General features: G+C 37.5%; 1 protein-coding gene across 3 annotated transcripts in view; it reads left to right on the top strand.

Annotated features, from left to right (window-relative positions):
* Positions 1-23,361, top strand: part of ASTN1 (astrotactin 1) — a 500,602-nt gene that overhangs the window by 358,097 nt on the left and 119,144 nt on the right. For all 3 annotated transcript variants that reach the window (XM_074308443.1, XM_074308444.1, XM_074308445.1), the window contains exons 10-11: positions 18,565-18,702; positions 19,724-19,874. In XM_074308443.1, the coding sequence (XP_074164544.1) occupies positions 18,565-18,702; positions 19,724-19,874 (289 nt within the window). The remainder of the gene's footprint in view (positions 1-18,564; positions 18,703-19,723; positions 19,875-23,361) is intronic.

The following is a 23,361-nucleotide window of genomic DNA, read 5'->3' as shown; positions in this document are numbered from 1 at the left end:
ATAAGTATAGCACCTTCATGATCTTGAGCTCTGGTTTACATAGATTCTTCCACTTGTTTCTATATATCAATGCTGAGCCAATTTGTTATCCATACTGTGCTCTCAACTCCCTCAGTTCTCTCTGCTCTCCTAGTCCCTCACTTCTGCTCTGGTCTCACTTACCATCCATCAGAGTTAAAACAGTAGTTGACCAATTCAATTGTAGAATATTATTTATTCTTGATTTCTCTAGTTTATTTTCTTAGTTATGTTCATCCTTTGCCAAAATGAAAAATAGAATGTATTATCTTTCTCCTTAAACTTTTCCCATTCCTAAATTTTCTTATTTAGGTTGAGGTTTTTAAATGCTCCCCTTGGCAATATCTTTGGTTAACAGCTCAGTATCATACTCAATCATGATCTTCTTCACATGGCAAATATCAGTGGAGGAAGTCATATAATTGGAATGACTAAGTCCACAATAAATTTATGTTATTTAAGCTCAATTGAGTTTACACTGCTGGACAGTGATCATTTTATAATACTATAGCCTATAAAGCACTGCTTTTAAGAACAGGAATGTCTGAGGTTAATTCCATCTTTAGACACTTATTAACTATGTGACCCTCATCAAGTTACTTAACCTCTGTCTCCTTCAGTTTCCTCAACTGTAAATTGGAGATTAATAATAGCTCTTATCTTCTAAGGTTGTTGTGAGGATAAAATGAAAGTACATTTGCAAAATACTTTGCAAACCTGAAAAATTCACTGAATAAATTATCATCATCATCATCATCATCATCATCATCATCATCACCATCACATTCATCATCACGTAATTCACTTTGTATTATACTTTTTCTATAGATTATTGTAAATTAGATCTACTCTTCTAAAGCCCCCAATGTTTCCCATATTTTCTGTAGCTATCCTGTTTTTCTTTAGTGAAAAATTGGAACTAGCTATTATGACATTCATGAACCTTTTTTCGTATTTTAAAACCCTCTACATCTTCATTTGTCCTCTTTTCCTTTTTAAGTTTCCAAGGAAATATGGGCCTCTTTTTCTCAAAAGTAAAGCCTTTACTTATGCCTTTGATTCCATTTCTACTCCATTCCCCATTTACTCTAGGGTTTGATGCATTAAGCACCTCTTCTCTCTATTAAATTCAATCTTTCCTTATCTACTAGCCCTCTTCTTATTTGGTACAAGCATGCATAGGCCTCTCAAATACTTAATTTTGAGTTAAACTTTATTCTAGACCTACATGTGCAGGAATGTTTATAGTAGCCCTTTTTGTAGTGGCAAGGAATTGGAAATTTAGTGGATGCCCATTAGTTAGGAAATGGCTAAATAAGTTATGGTACATGAATGTAATGGGATTTTATTCTTCTGTGAGAAACAATCAGCAGGCTAATTTAAGAAAGGCCTTGAGAGACTTACATGAACTGATGCTAACTGAAATGGGTAGAACCAAGAGAACATTATACACAGCAACAAGAAGATTATGTGATAATCTTTTCAACAATGGTTCTTTTCAACAATGAGTTGATTCAGGCTGATTCCAATAGACTTGTGATGGAAAGAACCATCTGCATGCAGAAAGAAGACTGAAGGATGAATGTGGATGACAATATTGTTGTTTGCATGCTTATATTTTCCTCATTTTTCCATTTTATTTGTTTTTTTCTTGTTCAGCATGATAATTGTGGAAATATGTTTAGAAAGATTGTATATGTTTAATTTATAGTAGATTACTTGCTTTCTAGGGAAGATTGGGAGGGAGGAAAGGGGAAAAATTTGGAATACAAGGTTTTGCAAGGGTAAATATTGAAAATTATCTTTGCATGTATTTTAAAAAAATAAAAAAGCTATTATTATTTTTAAAAGATTTTACTCTTTTCAGTTCCTAGACTTGTTTTCTCCAATTATTTCAAATTACTCATTACTGTTCTACTTATTGAAAGGCAAAGGCTGGCTTGTTTTTCATTGTGGTCCGGTGTATCTTCATGGCATTTCTTTTTAATGATCTGTTGACAACTGTACTTCTAGCCTGATTAGAAGCAGTTACAGTGTAGTGGAAAATGTTGACTTGGAGTTGATCTTAGCTAATTATGGATATAGAACTGTAGAAGACCTAAAAACCATTTATTCCAATGCACTCATTTATTTTTAATAGAATTTTCCCCAAAAACATGCAAATATAGTTTTCAACATGCACCTTTGTAAAACCTTAGATTACAAAATTTTATCCTTCTCTCTCCCTATTTCCTTTCTCCAAGATAGCAAGAAATCTGAGCGGTTAAACATGTGCAATTATTTTAAATATATTTCATATTCATCATGTTGTACAAGAAAAATCAGATTAAAAAGAAAAAAAAAAGCAAAGAAACAAACAATATCAAAAAAGTGAAAATACTCTTTTGATCTACATTCAGCCTTTATAGTTCTCTCTCTGGATGCATGTCATTTTTCATTCCAAGTCTATTGAAATTGCCTTGAAATACCTCATTGTTGAAAAGAGCCAAGTCGATCACAATTGATCAACACATGATCTTGTTGTTACTGTGCATGGTGTTCTCTTGGTTCTGCTCACTTCATTCTGCATCAGTTCATATAAGTCAGTCCAGGCTTTTCTGAAATCAGCCTGCTCATCATTTCTTGTAGAGCAATAATACTCCATTAGATGCATATACCATAATTTATTTAGCCATTCTGCAATTGATTACCTTTAAACTATTACTCTTGCTCTTCCTTTTCCCAGGCAAGCTTCTAAAGTCCCCTAAAATATTATTTTCTTTCCTAACCACCTTCATGGTTTAGCTTCTGACCCCATATTCCATTAAAACTATTCTCTTCAAAATTACCTGTCAACAATCACTTATCTCTACTGACCAATCCAATAGCTTTTTTTCTCATTCTTTAGCTCTCTTTGCCTCCATTCAGTTTTTGACTTTATTTATTGATCATCCATTGCCCCATGACTTTTGGGGATTTGCTTTCTTTTCACATTGATTCCTTTTATATGACAGTTCTTTCTCCATCTTCTAAGCTGGTTCATTATCCACACATCCTAAGTCTGAATGTCTCCTTAACGTTCTGTCTTGGACTCTCTTGTTTTCATATTGTATTCCATTTTGTTGATCCCTTGTAATACCTTGACTTGATTTTTATGCATCCCTAGATGAAAATATGTCAAGCACACACATTTACATTTGTGCAAATATATTTGTGTAAGGACTATTAGGGAGAATTTGATTTTCAAATAAGAATAATGATGTGAATGATTATTGATAGTACATGTACACATGCATGTGTACACAGAGTGCATAAGTATATACATGAATATACAGATAATTCCAAAAGTCTTCCACATTTTTAAGACTTCTAGACATCTTCTAGGTAGAGATATATTAAAAAATGAATAGCTATCTAGATAGATGTGTTTGTATGTGTATATGTATGCTTGTATGTGTATTCATTCTTAATCTTTTGCCAAGACTTCTGTCTCATATTGCTAACTGGCTTCTGAACATCTCTATTTCAATGTTCCATTAGCATCTCCAATTCAATATATTCAAAACAGGATGTGATCTTCTTCCTAGGGAAGCTAAGTGGTGCAATGTATAGAGCACTGGGACTGGAGTCAGGAATACCTCAGTTCAACTCCAACCTCAGAAATTGAGGAATTATGTGATCCTGGGCAAATCATTTAACCCTGTTTTGCCTCAGTTCTTTCATTTGTAAAATGGTAATGGTAAACTACCCCAAGAAAACTCCCAAAGAGTCAGACATGACTGAAAAAAATGATTCTACTACAACAACAAATATTTCTCCCTAAGCCTTCTCCTCCTCTAAACTTCCCAATTTCTACTAAGGATTCTGGAATCCTTTTAATAACCCAGATATGAAACCTTGGAATCATCCATACCCTTTCCTTATTATTCACCTTCTGTAACTAAATGTTTGCTAATTCTGGTTCCCTTATTTCCATAGATATGAAACAAGTCCAGATAGTCATTATTTTTCAACAGAACTCTTGTAATAAGCTCCAAATCCATCTCTCTATTTCCATTCTATCCTCTTCCTCTCCAATCCATCATCCACATACACATGAGCTGCCAAAATAATCTTCCTGAGACTCAGATCTCACCATGTTCCTCCCTTGTTAAAAAACCTTCAGAGTCTCCCTGTCACTTCTAGGATAAAGTATAAGCTTATTTTTCTGACCCCTAAGGCCCTCTATAATCTACCTTAACAGCATAATTTTGATTTACCTTCCCTCATACACTCTGTGCTCTAGACAAACCAGATTAGCAACCATTCCATAATTATTTGTCATATACATTCTTGCATTCCATGCCTGGTATGTGTTCACTTCTCATTTCTAATATTTGGAAACTGTATTCTCCTTGGAATTTCCATAAAAATATCTTCTCTTGTGGACAGACAAAATGATAAACATTTATATGGGACCTACTCTGTGCTAGGCACTGTGTAAGCACTTTTACACATATCTCATTTGATTGTCATGATAAACTTGGGAGGTAGGTGCTTTTATCACTATTTTATAGTTGAAGAAACTGAGGGAAATAGCATTTTTTAAAACTTGGCCAGGATCATAAAGTTAGTAAGTATCTGAGGTCAGATTTGAATCCAGATTTACTCCCGATCCATCAATCTATACATTGAGACAGTAGCCACTTCAGGAATTTTTCTGATCCCTCATAGTTGTTAACATTTAAATTTTGCTTCACATCACCCTGTATTTATGTATCTCTCCTTTACCACTACCATCTCTATCATGTAGAATATGAACTACTTGAAGGAAAAGCCTATTTCATGAGAATTACAACAAATGCCAGGAGTGTACAAATAACTCTGATGAACTCAAATTCCCTAATTTTTATGACTTTTTTACTTTATCCAACTTACCATTTTCCAATTGTTTTCTCTCTGTCCTATCTTTTTGCCTCTCTATACCTTGTCTTGCTTTTTCCTGTCTCTCATGTTTTCCTTTCTTTGTGAGAGAGGAAAAGGTACAGAAGTCTGACCTGATGAATAATTAAACAACCCTGGGGCATCAACATGCTTGCAGACATGACCAGGAACAATGATTGGCTTTAGACTCCCATAGGACTGGAGTTCACTTAAATTTACTCAAAAAAGGCATTACTTGGAGACTTCTTTAATAAGCTGATCTGCTTCTACCCCACTCCTCACACTCTACCAAGACCCATCAAATCTGGGCATTTTTTTATTTACCTTCTCTGTGATTTTTAATCTCTCTGGGCATGCGGCCACAGCTCTCCTGGCTCCTTACAGTAGCACCTGCCTTTGTCACAGAAGTTCACTCATAAACCTTGCCTATGGCTCCAGTACTGATTCATAGCATTACCTCTTCACTGTGGCTTGAATTTTCTCTTTTCTTTCTTTGGTGACAGTCCAGGGCAAGCTGCCTTTTCTTAATAGGATTGGCCCAGGGCTGATTTGAAGGATTTGTGTAGCATGAAGAGAGGTACTTTTCCATATTGTTGTCCTTGGACCCTGACTGGTATACCAATGTCTAGAAGCTGATCAAACCCTTTCCTATTAATGATATTCTTCTGGCTCCAATGTGGAGAGAAGCTGAAAAGATTGGCTGTGATTTTAGAGAAGCGCTATCCTGGAAGTTCCAATCTGGCCTTGATTGTTTCCAGTCCCAAAGATCCTATAAAAATGAGGACAACCTCATCCCTTATCCAAAGAGTTTCTGTACCAACAACTATTGCTGTCCCCATATCCTAAGCCAGGAACCTAAATTATATTACTGCACAAAAAAACTCTTCTTGAAGTAAAGGTTAGCTTTTTGGGAGTACCCAAACTATTGCAACCTTACTAATTTGCTTTAAAACAGAGGTTCTTAACCTGTAGATAGATTTGAGTCAGTGGATAAATTTGAGGGGGATTTTGATGGAAGAAATTACATCTTAAATTTCACTTTGATTTACTTTGTAATCCTTTGTGATACATTAAAATTACTTTGAGAAAGGGTTCACCTTATTATTGGAGTCATTTTGATTATCTCCAACATTCCATGATGATCTATGGGTACTGGAGTACAAAGGTACTGGAGTGGTTTAGCATTTCCTCCTCCAGATTATTTATAGATGAAGAAACTGAGGCAAACATGATGAAATGACTTGTCTGGGGTCACAAAATTAGTAAGTGTCTGAAACCAGATTTGAACCCAGAGAAGATGAGTCTTGTTGAATCCAGGGTCAATATTCTATCTACTGAACTACCTGGCTTAAGTTTCACCACTTGCAAAAGTAGTTCATGACACAAAAAGTTAAGGAATCTTATTTTAGAAGGACGCAGATTCTATATCGATGTCCTTAGCAATCATTATGCGAAGAACAAATCAAATCAATAAGTATTTATTTAGCACCAGTTATATGCCAGGCTCTCCATTAAGTGGTGGGAATATAAAGAAAAGCAAAAATAGTTCATGGTCTTAAGGAACATAAGTCTAATGCGGAAGACAACATGTAAGCAATACTATATGTGTGTATGTGTGTGTGTGTGTGTGTGCGCACACAGAGAGAGAGAGAGAGAGAGAGAGAGAGAGAGAGAGAGAGAGAGAGAGAGAGAGAGAGAAAGGGGGAAGCAAAGGAGAGAGAAGGAGAGAGGGAGAAGAGGGAGAAGAGAGAGATAGAGAAAGAGAAAAAATAGAGGAAAAGAGAGAGACAGAGAAGGAGGGAACAACAGAAAGACAGAGAACCAAAGAGATAAAGAGAGAGAGAGTATGGAAGAGATAGAGACAGAGAAAGAGAGAGAGAGAGAGAGATGAAGGGAGGGAGAGAGAGAGACAGAGAAGGAGAGCAAGATAGAGAAAGAGAGACAGAGAGGAAGAGAGAAAGACAGAAAGAAAAAAAAGAGGGAGAAGGAAGAGAGATAAAGAAAAAGAGAGAGAGGATAAAGACAGAAAGCAATAAAAGAAGGAGAACCAGTGATAGAGAGAAGCAGAAGGGAGAGAGAGATGGTGAGGAAGAGACAGAGAAAGAGATAGCCAGGTGAAGAGGCAGGAAGACAGATAGAGAGTGAAATAGAGGCAAGGAGAGAGACAGAGACAGAAATAGACACAAGGACAGAGACAAAAAGACAGAGAGAGACAGTGACAGAGACAGAGAGATGAAAACAAATTGGAACTAATCTTAGAGAGAAAGCATTAGCATTAAGGAGGATCAGAAAAGGTTTCATATGAGGTTTTACCTAGGACATGAAAGAAACTAGGGAAGACAGAAGGCAGATAGAAGGAAGAATATTCCTGGCATAGGGGAAAAGTCAATGAAAAAATAGAATATGGATGTGGAGATGGGAATATCTTGCATAAGAAACAAAAGGGGAAGCCAGAGTCCCTGGATCTTAAAGAACATGTACTCTGAAAAGGTGGGAAGAGACTAGGTTATGAAGGCTCTAAAAGTCAACCAGAGAGTTTTATATTTGATCCAGGAGATAAATTGGCAGCCACTAGAGTTGATTGAATGTGAGGTAACATAGTCAGACTCCTGCTTTAGGAAGATCAATTTGACAATTGAGTTAAGGATAGACCAGAGCGGGACCAGAAGACTTGAGGCATGAAAGCCAAATACAGGATTATTTCAGCAGTCTAGGCATGAGATAAGAAAGGTCTGCACTACAGAGTGGCAGTGTCTGAGCAGAGAAGGGAACAAATATGAGAAGTGTTGCAAAGGTAGAATAGAAAGAACCTGGCAATGGATTATACGTAGTGGAGTGAAAGAGAGTGAGTTGTTGAAGATGGAGGGGGAGGGCTATCAAGCTATGAATTATTGACCTCCATAAATTCTATTCTATATAAGGTCACAGTTGGATGTGTATGTCTGTGTGTGTGTGTGTGTGTGTGTGTGTGTGTGTGTGTGTGTGTGTGTGTGTGTGTGCAGGCTTCTCTGACAAGTGCTTATCCTTGAGCAGAGAACTTAGTTCTTTGAAATAAGTACTGGTAAGTGGTGTGCAGGGCTCTGGGACTGCAATAACCCATAACAATAATAACTGTTGGTAGGTAGAGCAGAAGGTTGAGCTTGGGAAGGCATTTCAGGGTCTCCCACAACTTCTTTCTTGTGATATTTCTGAAGATAGTCTAGCCAAATTTTAAAGAAAAGAAACAGATTAATTTTTAGAAAAACAGATTTTCCACAATTGTTTTCTCCATATTTGGTATTTGAGGCCATTATGAAATCATGCAACTAAAAGGGAGATCCCAGAATTTCACTGTCATAAGAGATAGCATCAGTTTAAGAGGACATTAGAGAAATATTCATCTATAGCATTGCCATAGAACTTTAAGATTTGCAAAATGCTTTATATCTTTCATTATTTGATATTCACACAAACCCTGTGAAGTGACTATGATTATACCCCCCATGTTTCCCCTAAAAAGGAAACTGAGACTGAGATGATTTAAGGGTCACAGAGCTTACAATGTTTGCAGCAGAATTCAAGTTCCGTTCTTATTGATTCCAAGTCCCATGTTCTATCAACTATACCACCTAGCTACAACCATCCCCTAAGTTTTCAGATAGGACTTTACTTGAGCTTTCTTAGGCAATGTTCATTGCTAGAAAATGATTCAGAATCATTGCATCTCAGAACTGAAAGGGATGGCTGAAACCTCTAATTCAGCTGTACAAGACAAGATTTCCCTCACCAATAAATCACACAAAGGATAATCAAGGTTTTGTTCAAAGATTTCCAGTGTCTAAAGTGCAGGGTAAGGGCTATTACTGCAAATCCAAATTATTTGTAATTAGCTCTAATTGTTCAGAAAATTTTCCTTATATTACTTCTGAATTTGCCTGTTTGATTCCTTCTACCCACTGGTCTTATGATCCGTCTTTTGGGGCCATAAAAGACAAAGCTATTCTCCTTCCACATGACAGTCTCTTAAATACTTGAAGACAGCTTTCCTCCTTCACTCCCTTCCAAGTCTCCCTTCTGAAGGCTGAACATCCACAATTCCTTCAATTTTCCTTCACCTCCCTTGGCAACAAGCTCTTTCAGAATAGACTTCAAAGAATTTTCCTATTAAAAATAATTTCTCTGTAATTTCTGTTCCAAATCCTTCCAGCTGCTGTTTAAGTCGTTGTTTCCTACCCTCAGTGGGAAGGGGAAACAAGGACTAGGAGAGAAGCAAGGATATAGGGAAAGGCTTCCAAAAACTGATCATGGGGAGGATAGAAGAGGAGGAAGGTGTGAAGTGGTTGGTAATTGCATTCAGCCAGATAACTTCTCATCTACAGCAACTGTTGTTTGCATTGGGCTTTTGTCAGGAACTTTTAATTGCCAAGCAAAGACAGTTGAACAAGCTAGCCTTATCTCAGGAGAAAAGGCAGGAAGACTGAGATAAATAACTAAAGCTTTTCTTTGAGCCCCCAGCAGTATAGCACTAGTGATCTGAAAATGTGTAGCTAGTAGGCAGTTTGCCAGGAGACTTGCCCACCACAGGTGCTAATGAAAAAAAAAAAAAAAAAAGGAAAAGAAAAGTGCCTCGGGATCCAAGTTCTGTATGTTAGTAAGCATACCAAGCAAAAAGAATTTTGTAGTGCCCTTCACAGGATCTATAGTGTCTGTCTTTCAACCTTGGCTAAGTAACTGCAATCTGGACACAAAGTGTTAGTAGGCTAATCTCCAATTTAAAGAGATAAAAGGACTCAAAGATTTCCTCTGTTTTCTAGATTATCAGAAAAAGAGAAGGAAGGAAGGAAAAAGAGAGGGAGAAAGTATTTTAAGTGATTACTCAGTACCAAAGAGCAGAGACAGCATAGAGCAGAAAATAGAGAGATGATTTTGAGGGCGGCAAGAAGTGGATTCAAGTCCCACATCTGATTCATAACTACTATGTCACCCTGGACAAGTCACTTACTTAATTGTTCAGCTCTCTCTGGAATTCTCTAACTGTAAGATGAAGAGTAGATAACAGCCTGCTTTGATAGAACAAGTTCCCTAGACTAATAAAACTACAGATTCAATCTTTATTCTAGGTGCTAAGAATCAGGAATAAAAATAGAAAAACAAAAATGAAAGACTAAATGCTTTGAAGGAGCTTTAGAGCTAGTAAGAAACATTAGCAGCCACTCTCTCATTCATTTTGCAGAAGAGCTTGAGGTTTAAAGATATTGTAACTTGCCCAAGAATACACAGATAATAAGTGATAGAGATAGGATTTGAATCCAGGTACTCAGATTCCAAAGCCAACTCTCCACTAAATAATGAGATGCTCCTTTATATTACAAAAAATGGGGGGAGGGACACATGAGACTGAGCCAGTTGGCACACATTTATAATCTCAACTACTAAGGAGGCTGAAGGATCATTTGAATCTTGAGCTTTAATGGACTTCATGGACTATGCCAATTAGGTGTCTGCACTGTTTGCCATTAATATGTTAAACCTCCTCAGAGTGAGGAGTCATCAGCTTACTTAAGGAGGAACCAACCAGCTTAGGTGGGAAACAAAGCTTATCAAACAACAATAGTAGTGATGATGATCCAATAAATAATCCCTATATTCTAGCTTAGGTGTGTGTGTGGGGGGAGATCCAGTCTTATGAGAAATGGGAGAAAAACATTAACATTAAAAGCAACAAAGTAATAGAATCTGAAAAAGGGCTAAATGGAATCCTGGCTTCTGACAGAATAGTGGAGGATAGAAGAACCTGACACAGGAGAGAAGAAGGATCATTACCATTTTTACATCAGGGCTAAATAACAAGTATGAGGTTCTTCCTATAGTATAGAGGGAAAATGGACTCTCTAAGGTAAATACAAGTCAATCCTTAATCTCCAAGGAATGACAACATAGTCCAATAGATAAGGAGGATATCCAATAATGGCTAGAGGAAAGTTGACATGTGCTATGATAGTTGATGACAACTTATTAAAGGGAAACATGGATGTAAAGCATATCAGGTTGTATCAGACAACCTCCCAAGACTAATCCTACATAATTACAATCTACTTTTGATAATCTGTGTGGGAATAAATGTTATAGTGAGAAGGAAGCTAGAAAGCATCATCAGAGATTATAACATCCCAGTCAAGAAACCAAAAATGACCTTGGAAGTACATTTAGGGGCTTCAGAAGGGAAATGCAGGTTTAGGATTGAACTGGCTGAGAGGATAACGATTAGGGATAGACTTGAATTTCTGGACAAAGAAATGAAATTTAAGAGTTATGGGTGATTCTTTAGAGATAGAATTAATTTAAGAGTAGATAGAGGAATGCAGGGAGGGAGGATGGATAGATAGACAGATTTTCCCTTGGAATGTTGTAAATACAATGAAAAGGATTTAAGTTGAAAAGAGTCAAATATACAGAAATTACCTATCTATATTCAACTAAATTCAGCAAACATTTACTCATTTTTTTGCTTGTTTTATTTTTTATCACCAGTGCCTGACATGGTGTCTCATGCATAAAAGAGACACTTCATAAATGTTGGTTGAATTATGGTGGAAGATGGACTATGATCAAGAACACCATGCTCTAGGCATTGGGGACATGAAGATGTGATGATGAATGGTCCTTGACTTCAGACAACTTAAAATCCAATTGGAGGGATAATGTTTATAATGTAGGCAATGCTGTGCTCCTGTGAGCTTGGGTGTGATGCTGGGGCTTACCTCCAAAGAGGGGCAATTATTTATCTTTGACTTATGTTCCTCACCCCAAAAACTTCCAGGATTTTTCCTGGTAGAGCTTAGATATGCCTCATTTCTAAGTTTTCCCATGGGTGGAGAACAAGACCAATAGATATTAAGTATGGCTTTAACTTTATTTCCTCCACTACAGAAAATTCAAGGGACATAAAATATTCTCAAAAGTCCATGAACAAATAAAGAAATATAAAGCTTTTAAACAGCCCATGAGATTCTGACTGATGAACTGACACTTCCCATTCATTTTAGACTTGTACTATCCAAGTTAGTGTAATGGAGGGTTGACATGGTCCAGAGCTCTACCTCTGCTGCACTCACATGACACAGCATTAGATTTTGATTTGCAGAATCATCTGATGAGCAGACTATTTCTTCCCCAAGGAGCAGTCACTGAAAAGCCTTCTTCCTTTAGGGAGACTAGTATCTAAAGCTGGAACTCTACAAATCTTGATTTCTTAGTAATTTAAATTTGCATGAAGATATAATTCTCAGGAACTCTAGTCTTTGACCTGTCTGTGCTCAGGTGTAGAAACTGAAAGGGAAAAGATAGCTAAGGAACACAATGACCATGGATTTTCCCTTTTGGCCAACCAGAAAATGTAGGCAGTTTGCTTGGTGCTACTCCTACCAGTTGCTATTTTCTTATCCTGGGGCCAAAAGGAAAAAAAAAATCCACTCTATTCTGAGAGAGTCCCAGGTAGAGAAGACTCAGGAAAAGAAAAACAAAACAGAGAAGAGGGGGACAGAAATCTATCCTATAGCCCATTTTCATAGACTGTAAAATGATCAGCTCTTCAGACAAAAGTCTAATCTCCTAAACCTCAATCAGCTAATCATTGGGAAACATACCTACTTTCTAAGCCATAGAATGTCAGAAGAGGAAATAATTTTGACTAAAGGTCATCTAGACAAACTCCTTCAGTGTAAAAATAAGAAAATTACAAATCTTCTTCCCAGACCCTGGGTTTTTTTCATGCCTCAGGCCAAATCATAGTCTTATGCATCAGCCATAACCTCAATTTTATTTTATTTTTTTAAAACCTTAGTTCTTTCCTATGCATTTTCTTTTTTTCAGATAGTATTTTGCTTTTCCAAATACATGAAAAGACAGTTTTCAGCATTCATTTTTGTAAACCTTTGTGTTCCAAATTTTTTTCCTCATTTCCTTACCTGACTCTTCCACTAAGACAGTAAGCATGATAGAAATCTGATATAGGTTAAATATGCACTTTTCTTTTAAACATATTTCCTTATTTGTCATTTTGAGCAAGAAAAATCAAATCAAAAGAGAAAAAACACAAGAAAGAAAACAAACAAACAACAAAAAGGTGCTGATGACATTTTCCATTCTAAGTTTATTACAATTGCCTTGAATCACCACATTGTTAAAAAGAGCCAAGTCCATCACAGTAGCTCATCATATAATCTTCTTTTTACTCTGTACAATGTTCTCTTGGTTCTGCTCATTTGACTGAGCATCAGTTCATGTGAGTCTTTCTAGGATTTTCAGAGCCTCAAATTTTGCAGCCATTCTTGTCCATTCACTAGTAGAGTATCAGTTAGTAGTTAGGGTTACAGACTAGACTTGTGACTTTGTTGTTACAAAGAATTCCTGGTTAAGGAAATTCCCTTTACCAACATAGGTTGACATCCCTGTGAAACAATCTCTCCCAGTTTCAATATCCTCATCCATGAAATGAGAATGATAATAGCACCTACCTTCCGGGGTTATTGTGATGATTAAATGAGATTTCATACACAAACTTCTTGGCAAAACTTAAAACATGTAAAATTTCTTATCACCAGACTTGCCTAGCATTCCAAGGTTAAGTGACTTTACAAGGGTCACTTAGTACATATATGTCATGAGGATTTAAACCCAAATCTTGATGTCTCAGTCTGCCTGTTATTATTATTATGAATGATAACAATAATAGAATTTAAATAGAACTTTAAGGTTTGCAAAACATTTTATATATTTTATCTCAGTTGATTCATTATCCAACTGTTCCTTTCTTGTCTTCCAGTTACACAGAATCTTCTCTTCTCTCTACCTTTCCCTCTCCCTCTCCTTCTCCCTTCTTCCCTCCCTCTCTCCCTCCTTTCCTCCCTCCCAATCTCTGTTCTCTCCCTCCCCCCCTGATTCTGTCTCATTTAACTCTCATGGCCCTAAGCTTCTTTAGTCTTAGGTCTTGGGAGGATTGAGATTTCATCTAATTAGAGTGATCTGCCTAATCTTTGTGAAAAGAAGGGAGGGTTGGTGTTTGGGAAGGGTGATAATCCTTTTATTAAGCCAGCTGCATTATTAAAGACATAGTAGTTCATCCTTTCCATTGCTCCAGCTGATGAGGTACAGCTGGAGAAAATGGTTTTGCCTAACTGGCCACACACAGCAGTGTCCACGAAGGGGGCGAGGGTGCAGGGAATGCCTGTGTCTCTAAATTGCATCTTGAAGGATTGGTTAGACAGCAGGTTTTGGTGGCAGGAAGTCTAATGGTCAGGTGGAACATCCCCAGGGTCCTGGCTAGGGTCCAGCATTCCTAATGGTTGATCCTCATCCCTAAGATGACCCCTGCAGTTTGAGCTGGATATGACATTCTCCCCCAACAGCTGCTTTGTCAAGGGAAGAAGGCTCCATCTCAGTCAGCAGGCAAGAACGAGTGTAGTGGTAGCCCTGCTACTAAATGCACGGGGAGTGCTGGATCTTTGTCACAACTGGTATTATTGATAAAGCTGCTTTTTGATTGCAGACCCACTATCGGTCTGTCTGCCTCAGCTCCCTGGCCATGAAGTAAGTGGGAGGGGAGCAGAGAGGGTGTTCAGGAGGAAATTGAAAGGGACTCACAAATGATGCTTTGTGACTAGCATAGAAAACATGCCAAGCTGGATTCTCTTTAATTGTACATGTCCTTCCATTGTTCCTCTCTTCACATTAACTTGGAAAGAGAGGCCAGGCTGCCAGCAGTCCTGTGATATCCCACCCACGCTGGGCTTTTATCCATCAGACTATTTTTGACTGTGAGCACGGAGCATTTGAACTACCTTGAACTGAAATGAGTGGATAAATAAACAAATAATCTCTCACAGTTTTCTTATGATCTTTCTGGAAATGTTGATTGGTTCTTTTATTTCCTTTTACCTCATCGTAGAGATACAGAGAAAGGGGGAATTACTGAAAAAAAATCCTACAGAGAAAATTATTAGCAAAGTTTAATGGTTGAGAAGAACAAATCTGGGTCTACCTTAAGAACATACATCTAGGAAGGGGTCAAAAAAGCCACTTCTTACATCCCTCCTCATTTTGTTGATGAGAAAATTGACATCCTGGGAGATGAAGAAACTTAGGTAAGATAGTGCAAATGATGAGCATCAAAGCAGAATCTGAACCCAGAGAAGCAATTCTCTAAGTACCACACTGCTTCCCTGATTCTGTTCTTTCATTCAAAGAATCTCCCTATGTTTTAGTCTTTTCACTTCTGATTTCACAGAAGGATAAGGAGCCCTATTGTGCTGGACCCAGGGGTTTGCTGGTAAAGGTTTAACAACTGATTTTCTGAGTAAAAAAATAAATGCATGACACACTCTGCAGCATCAACATTTTCTCCATCACTTTCTTAAATCTAGACAATAAACAAAAGAGTATTCAGACTTGATCTGTAGTGTTTGCTGATTTCCAAAGTATATATGCTTACACTGAAAATTTGACACTTGGCTCCTGAAAAGGTGATTCAAGCTAGCTTCAGCAATCCCCTGGTTACACCCTTTAGTAAACTTAAAGTGCATAAATATGCATACACACACAATACACACACACAAAAAACACATACACACATGCAACAAATTTGTGTTATATATCAGAAGATTCACAATTTTATCAGGGTAGGTATTGCTTCCACCAACACAGATCACCTTCCCCTTAAGACAAAACTTGAGGGGGTGTAGAGGGGTTTAGGGTTTGCAACCTAGTGGAGTTATTTCTTAGAGATAAATAGATACAACTTGTTGATTAAAAATGAGATACAGTAGGGGACTGGTAGGGAGAAGGAGGAGGAGAAAGGAAGGAAGGAAGGAAGGAAGGAAGGAAGGAAGGAAGGAAGGAAGGAAGGAAGGAAGGAAGGAAGGAAGGAAGGAAGGAAGGAAGGAAGGGAGGGAGGGAGGGAGGGAGGGAGGGAGGGAGGGAGGGAGGGAGGGAGGGAGGGAGGGAGGGAGGGAGGGAGGGAGGAAGGAAGAGGGGGAGAGGGAGGGAGGGAAAAAGGAAGGAGGGAGGGAGGAAGAAAGAAAAGAAGGAGGGAGGGAGGGAAGAAGGAAGTGAGAGTGAGAAAGAGAAAGGAAGGAAGAGAGAGAGAGAGAGAGAGAGAGAGAGAGAGAGAGAGAGAGAGAGAGAGAGAGAGAGAGAGAGAGAGAGAGAGAAATGAAGACAGACAAAGACAGGGAGAGAGAAAAAGAGAGGTGGAGGAAGGAGGGAGGGAGAAAATTGGGCTTAGATCAATATCTATTGAGGTTGTGTGATCATGATAATATTTCATGCAATAGCAAGGAGAATTCTCAGATCAGCAGACTAAACCCTTTGCATTTCTAAAAATTCTGAATAACAGCCCTGATCCAGTAGGTTGTATATATTCTCAAGAGTAATCTACACCATTACTTCTGCTTTAGCATCTACATGAAAAAAAAAAAAATCAAGACAGAATTTTTTTTTTTATCTCATAGAAGGAAGCTAGAGGACCCTTTGGTAATGTTAACAAGATAGAAATAGAATATATTTTCTGAAACCTTAACAGTTGTAAATTTTAAAGTGTAAGGGTTTAGTTTCTTACAATTACATGCTCAGAACAGCATCGGGGTTTGTATATGTATGCAGTGAAAGCATTTGTTGATTTTTTCAATCACCCCATTTGGGGGTTTATTTGCAAAGATGCTATTTACTTCTAATTTGGACAGATGAGGAAGTAAGGCAAACAGGGTTAGTGACTTACCCAGGGTTACACAACTAGTGTCTAAGACATTATTTGAAATCAGATCTTCCTATCTCCAGGGCTGGCACTCTATCATCTACATCACCTAACTGTCTCTACAGTAAAACCATAGTATCCTGTAATTTGTAAAACTGGAAAAGTTGGAAGGAGCTTCCCTAGTCATCTAATTGAACCTATATACCATATAACACACCCAACAAATTACCATCCATTCTTTGCTTGAAGGACTCCAAGGAAAAGCAGCCCAGCAGTGATCTTAAATATATTGGCTTCTGCGTAGACACATACACATTTTCCACTAACGGCCATTTCCATGAAGAACCTTGCCTTCTTAGTGGCGAATCCAACCCAAGATAGAAAGGTTTAGAGCAAGGTCCTAAGAACATGTTGGGTATCTTCAGTTTTAAGGCTGGCTTGGTGAAGTTTGAAGAGGCTCATCAAGTTGAACTGCTAGCATAACAACTCTTGAAATTATCAACTCAGGCATGAAGGGCAATAGTATGCATTGCCATTAAACTAGGCAACAATCATTTATTAAGCTCTTACTTTGTGCCAGGTACTGTCCTAAGCACTGGAGTTATAAACAAAGGCAAAAATAATACTTGCTGTTGGTGAAGGTTATACTTGCATTGATTAAATCATAAGTGTTTGTTTCTTGGAGTATTGAAACTAGTATTGATACATGATTATATATGGCCGATAGGTAGCCATAGAACGCTTTTGATCTCTGTAGTATTCAAGATAAAGAGCACCCAAAAGGTAATAGAGAGATTTAGAAAAGAGCATATTAGAGGCACTATAATTTGATAGAAAGAGACCTGATTCTGTAATTCTTGATTCGAATTCTGGCTGCACTGATTACTGTCCTGATAAAGCATTTCATCTTCATGGGAACTCATCTATAAAAAAAGGGGTTGGACTGACTGGTCTTTGATTCCCCTTACATCCTGAGATCTGGGATTCTGTTTTTCTCAGCCATGAACATAGACTAATGTAAGAGAAGTAGTGTAAAAATTGTCATGGAAATATAACTAAAAAAGAAAGTGCCCTCACAAAATGAGGGCAAGGGGTAACCAGTGGATAGCTTACTTGTCCAATGATATCCTTGCTGTGAAGAAGAGGAAAGACCCTACTGTTTTGGGCAGGATCCCTGTGCTATACTTATGGGAAAACATGGATGAAATCTGTACAAAATTGACTGGCATGGATGGAACATTATGGATCCAATCAGAAATTATAAAGTTAATTTATGCATATGTGTATGAATATATTTATAATATACTTGAAAACACACTGACACACACATATATGAACAGATATGTACATGTTACATACATGTGGGAGGTACATTACCATTGCCACTAATGGGGAATATGAACAGCATATTTTAAAGTTCATAGACATGGCCATAAATCTCTCCTCAGATTTGTGTTAGGGAAGAGAATTCATCCCCTGTGTTGAAGGCATCATCTTAAACTTGAAGGATTCCTTCTGTGACCTATAAATTCATAAATCTTTAGAACCTATTAGAGAATTTAGTTCTTTTTCCATTTTATAGACAGGGTGAGAACTAGAGAGGTTAAATGATTTGTTCCCAATTACAGATAAATCCTAAACTGGAAACCAAACTTAGGTCTCAAACCAGATCCTCTGATTCTTTTCATCATGTTTTAAGGCCTTTCACAATTGTCCTACCACCAACTGGGCTGGGCGAATTAAGTTTACAAACTTCTCCCTCTTCTTCAGATATTTCATCTATCAAATAATATCTGAAAAAGTATGACTTTTGTGTAGTGAAAATAATATAGCTAACTAATATATTGCCAACATTTCTAATATTAGATATGATGTAGTGACCACTGACCATTACATTTTGCTCTGTATCTCTGCAGGTTTACCTATACTCTAGGAGAGGGAATGTGGCTGCCTCTAAGCAAGAGTTTTGTGATTCCACCTGCAGAGCTGGCCATCAACCCTTCAGCTAAGTGCAAGACAGATATGACCGTAATGGAGGATGCAGTGGAGGTCAGGTGAGTTTGGTTTCAGGGAGATGTAATATGAGCCATGAAGAAGTGCCATGAGGTTGTATGGTCCTGATGCTGGGAGAGAAAATGGCAGACTGAGTAAGAAAGAATGGGCACCTGTTCTGCATGCTTCTCTTACAAGAGTGACAATGGTGCTCAGTAATGCCCACTAGAAAATGCACATGGTAAGTTGGTATGTAAAAATACTCTGTGACTATTTGCATGTATATGTGTGTGTTCATTAGTTAAGGGGGGTGGAGGCTCTGGGGAATATATGTTCTATCTCATACTCACATACACATATATACTCACATACAAACACATATAATCAATAAAATGATAGCTTTAGATTCCTAGCTTATTTGCTATATTTCATAAAGAACAATGACCTTGGATTCAGATGACCAAGATGGGAAGTCATGTATTAGTTGTGCAAGACCCATAGCAAAATGTTAAATCTCTTTATATTATATGTGTATATAATTCTTTAAATGTATATATATGTATGTTTTATATATATATATATACATACATATACATGTTTCTGCATGTAAATATATGTATATTTATGTCTGTAATCTTCATAAATCTTAGAAATTGAAGTTAAAAACCACTTAAGTTTTATAGATACATGGTACATATGAGCAAGATGCAATAAAAATGTATTGTTCTTATTATTTTATGTTTTAATACCATTTATTAATTGATGAGTCAAGTTGGATTGATTTTTAAGTTATGTTTCTATTCATCTATTTCTTATCTATTTTATTCATTTATTCAATTTATAGAGAGATACGAAACAAACCAGATATTAACATTCCAGTAGAAATGGGTTACTCAGAATCCTGAGCAGATATGGGTATGGCATTCAATAGCTAAGAACTTTATTTTCTTTAACCACAAAATGGGGATCATGCATTAATATAGCATAGGATCAGATGAAATAGGGTACAAGTCTGGGTAATCAATAAGTGTAAAAGATATATTTTCTTTTTTCCCCTATGACTCTGTCTACCTCTACCCACAGAGAAGAGCTGATGACCTCATCCTCCTTTGACAGCTTGGAAGTTCTCTTGGATTCATTTGGACCCGTGAGGGATTGCACCAAGGACAATGGGGGCTGTAGCAAGAATTTCAGGTGTATCTCAGATCGCAAGTTGGACTCCTCTGGTTGTGTGGTATGTTAGTTCCCCTCAGTTTTTTTTTTAAAGAAATGGGGGTCTGAGACAGCCAAGAAAATCTAAAAATGCTTTTGGAAAGCCTGGGAATGAGAGAAGGAAGAAGAGTAATGATAAAATAAGAAACAAAGTAAATATTCAACTAGTAGTATACCTTGAATAAAAAAAAAAAAAGGAGAGGTGAGAAAATGACAGTTATTTTTTGGTTTTGACTATTAGCTAGTTCACATAGTAGTTCCATTACTAGTACAATATAAGCTCCTTGAAATAAAAATAAAAAAAAAATGACTCCATTTTTCACTTGGAGTCTATTATCTAATACAATGACTAACATATAGTAGTTACTTAATAAATGATTGTTAGTTGGTTGGTTGATATAATCTCAATAGTTAAGAAATGAAAATAATTCATCCATCACATTTCCAATCATCATATGATATTTTATTGCTAGGTTCTTTGTGAGAAAATAATAATAATTTTAAGATATAGTCTCTGTCCTCCAAGATCTTACAACCCAGTTTGGAAAAAAAAAAAGGACTTACTCATGTGACCCACTACAAGAATATAAGATCATAGAATGGAGTTGAAAGGGACCTTAGAGATTTGCCATATTTATTTTACAAATAAAGAAACTGAGGCTAAGCAAGACTAAGCAGCATTTTTACTTGATCACGTAGCTTGTCAATGTCAGAGGTAGGATTTCATTCTCTTCCTTTCCTTTCTACATTTCCTCCTCCTCCTCCTCCTCTTCCTCCTCCTCCTCCTCCTCCTCCTCCTCCTCCTTCTCCTCCTCCTCCTCCTCCTCCTCCTCCTCCTCCTCCTCCTTCTTCTTCTTCTTCTTCTTCTTCTTCTTCTTCTTCTTCTTCTTCTTCTTCTTCTTCTTCTTCTTCTTCTTCTTCTTCTTCTCCTTCTTCTTCTCCTTCTTCTTCTCCTTTCTTCTTCTTCTTTTCTTCTTCTTCTTTTCTTCTTCTTTTCTTCTTCTTCTTCTTCTTCCTCTTCTTCTTCTTCTTCTTCTACTTTTTTCTTCTTTTTCTTCTCTGTCTCTGTGTCTCTCTCCTCTAATTCTCTATGTATATCTCTGTCAGTTTCTGTCTCTCTATCTCTTTGTGTCTCCTGTATATCCTGTGTGTGTTTTTCTCTCTCTGCCTGTCTCTGTCTGTCTATGTGTTTCACCCTCCCCATTCTTGGACTTTCTTTCCTTCCCCTCCTTTCTCAAAAAACCCATGCTCCCAGTAGCACTTAAGAAAGGTCTTGCGGTAGGTATTCCACTTCTCCAGATCCAGATGCTGCACATATACTCTCCACAGCCTCCTTCCCTCCTTAGCTACAAACACACACATGCACGCACACACGCATGCACACACACATACATACAAACAATTGCAAAATATCTTTACATACCAACTCATCATATGGAAATTCTAGTGGGCATTACTCCTTCCTAGAAAATTGTTATTGACTGATCACCTTGTAAGTTCTATGATTCTAACTTGAGTGATCTTTCTACCACACCACTCTTTGAATACAAAGCCCTTCCCTTCTTTTATAATTGGAGCTAGACTTTTAGCATCTTTCTTCACATATAATAAAATCTTAATAAACTATATTTTCATCTGTTCATTCAGTGCTTAACTCTGTGGCTTAAGCTGTAGTCATACATAATTCAAGGCAAAAAGAGCTGAGAATAGGATAGAGTAGTTGGGAAAGAACCATAGCATACTTAGAGTCCATTTAACATGGTCTCCCCATTTCACAAGAGGAATGCAAAGGATGAACTCCCCAAGACAGGCAAAAGATAATGGTCTCTATCAATACACATACTTATAAAACACTTGTAATTTTAATTCCTAGTCTTTTAATGGTGATCACTCACCTAGCTGATCATTCATTTGAGCTATCTTTGCAACTTCTCAAGAATCTGAAACTACCAAGTTGAGGAGTTGGTTGGGTAACAGAGGATATTACACTTTTTCTACCATCTAGAAGAGAGAGGCTGTATTGACCAGGAAAGGAAAAAGGGGAGAAGCCACCTCAGTGAATCCTCATTGGCAGACCTATTTTTTTTTTTATTTTTGTTTTATTTTATTTTGCTGAGGCAATTGGGATTAAGTGACTTACCAGAGTCACACAGCCAAGAAGTATTAAGTGCCTCAAGTCAGATTTGAACTCAGGTCCTCCTGCCTTCAGGGCTGATGCTGTACCCGCTGTGCCACCTAGCTGACCCCTGACTAATTTTTAAAAGGGATCAATGGCAAATCCTCAAAGTCTGGAGGCAGCATGGACTGGAGACTATGAAGAATGTAAAGGAACAAGGGATGGAAGTAGGGTGAGGGACAGGATCAATCAACAAGTATTTATTAAGCACTTTCTTTCTGACAAACACTGTTATATAGCAGATATTCACATTAAAAGAATAAGGAGAAGGTAAATAAAAATAGCAAGTATGAAGTATCTAGTATGCATCGTGGAGAAGACATCTTGGCTCTGCCATTTGGTAAGTTAGTGATTTTGAGCTCTTCATTTGTAAAATGAGAAGATTGGGCACAATGAAGTCCTTGATGAGTCCTTCGATCTCTAGAAATATAGCATGGTGACCTCCCCTCCTTCTTCCACCTGCTTCTCACCCTCATGTGGCTTGTCAGCAAAGTAGCCCTTCACTTTGGCTGCCAGTTGTGCTCCTTCTGAGTCCATTTCTTATAAGTTTTTCTTCTCTTGGCCCACATGGAGATCATTCCTATTGAAATGTATGTGTACCTGGATCTGGAGAAGTGCAATGTTCCTTCTCATGAGATCTTTCTTTACTTCTGTTGGGATGATTGTGACTTTCAGGAGCATGAATCTTTTGAGAAGGGGGGGAAGGGGAGCAAGTCCAAGAATGGGGAGAGTGAGAGACAGACAGAGACAGGGAGTCAGAGACAGAGAGAAACATACAGACACACAGACATAAGAGACTGAGAGAGACAGAGACAAATAGACACATGGAAAGAGACAGAGAAAGAAAAAAGGAAAGGGAGGAAATGAAAAAAGAATGGGTAGAGAATGAAAAAAGAAGAGAAAGTGAGGAAGAAAAGAAAAAAGAAAAGAAATGAAAGGAAGAAAGGAGGGGAAGTAGTAGGGAAAGAAAGAGAGAGAGGAGGAAAGGTGGGAAAGGAAAGAGGTTGAAAGAGAAAGGAAAGGAAAGGAGAACTAAGAAAGAAAAAAAGAGATAGAGGTGGATAGAGATAGAAAGGAAAGAAAAAGGATAGAGAGATGGTGGTAGAGAAACAAGAGACAGAGAGTGTGGATTAGGGAGGCAAGATCCTATTAGTTCTATCTTAGGGATAAGAAAGTAGGACAGAGAATGGTCTCATAGAAACACACCATGGAAAAGATTATTTAGGTTACCTTTTATGGCCTGTGGCCAAGGACTGAGTTTATTCTTTATTCCACCCTTCTTGGCTCTTCCCAGTCTCATTTTCAATGTCTCAAGCAATGAGGATCCCAATCA

Source organism: Sminthopsis crassicaudata, chromosome 4 (assembly GCF_048593235.1).
Source record: "Sminthopsis crassicaudata isolate SCR6 chromosome 4, ASM4859323v1, whole genome shotgun sequence".
Lineage (NCBI taxonomy): Eukaryota > Metazoa > Chordata > Mammalia > Dasyuromorphia > Dasyuridae > Sminthopsis > Sminthopsis crassicaudata.
Note: the sequence above shows the minus strand (reverse complement) of the source record. Positions and strands in the feature narration are given on the sequence as shown.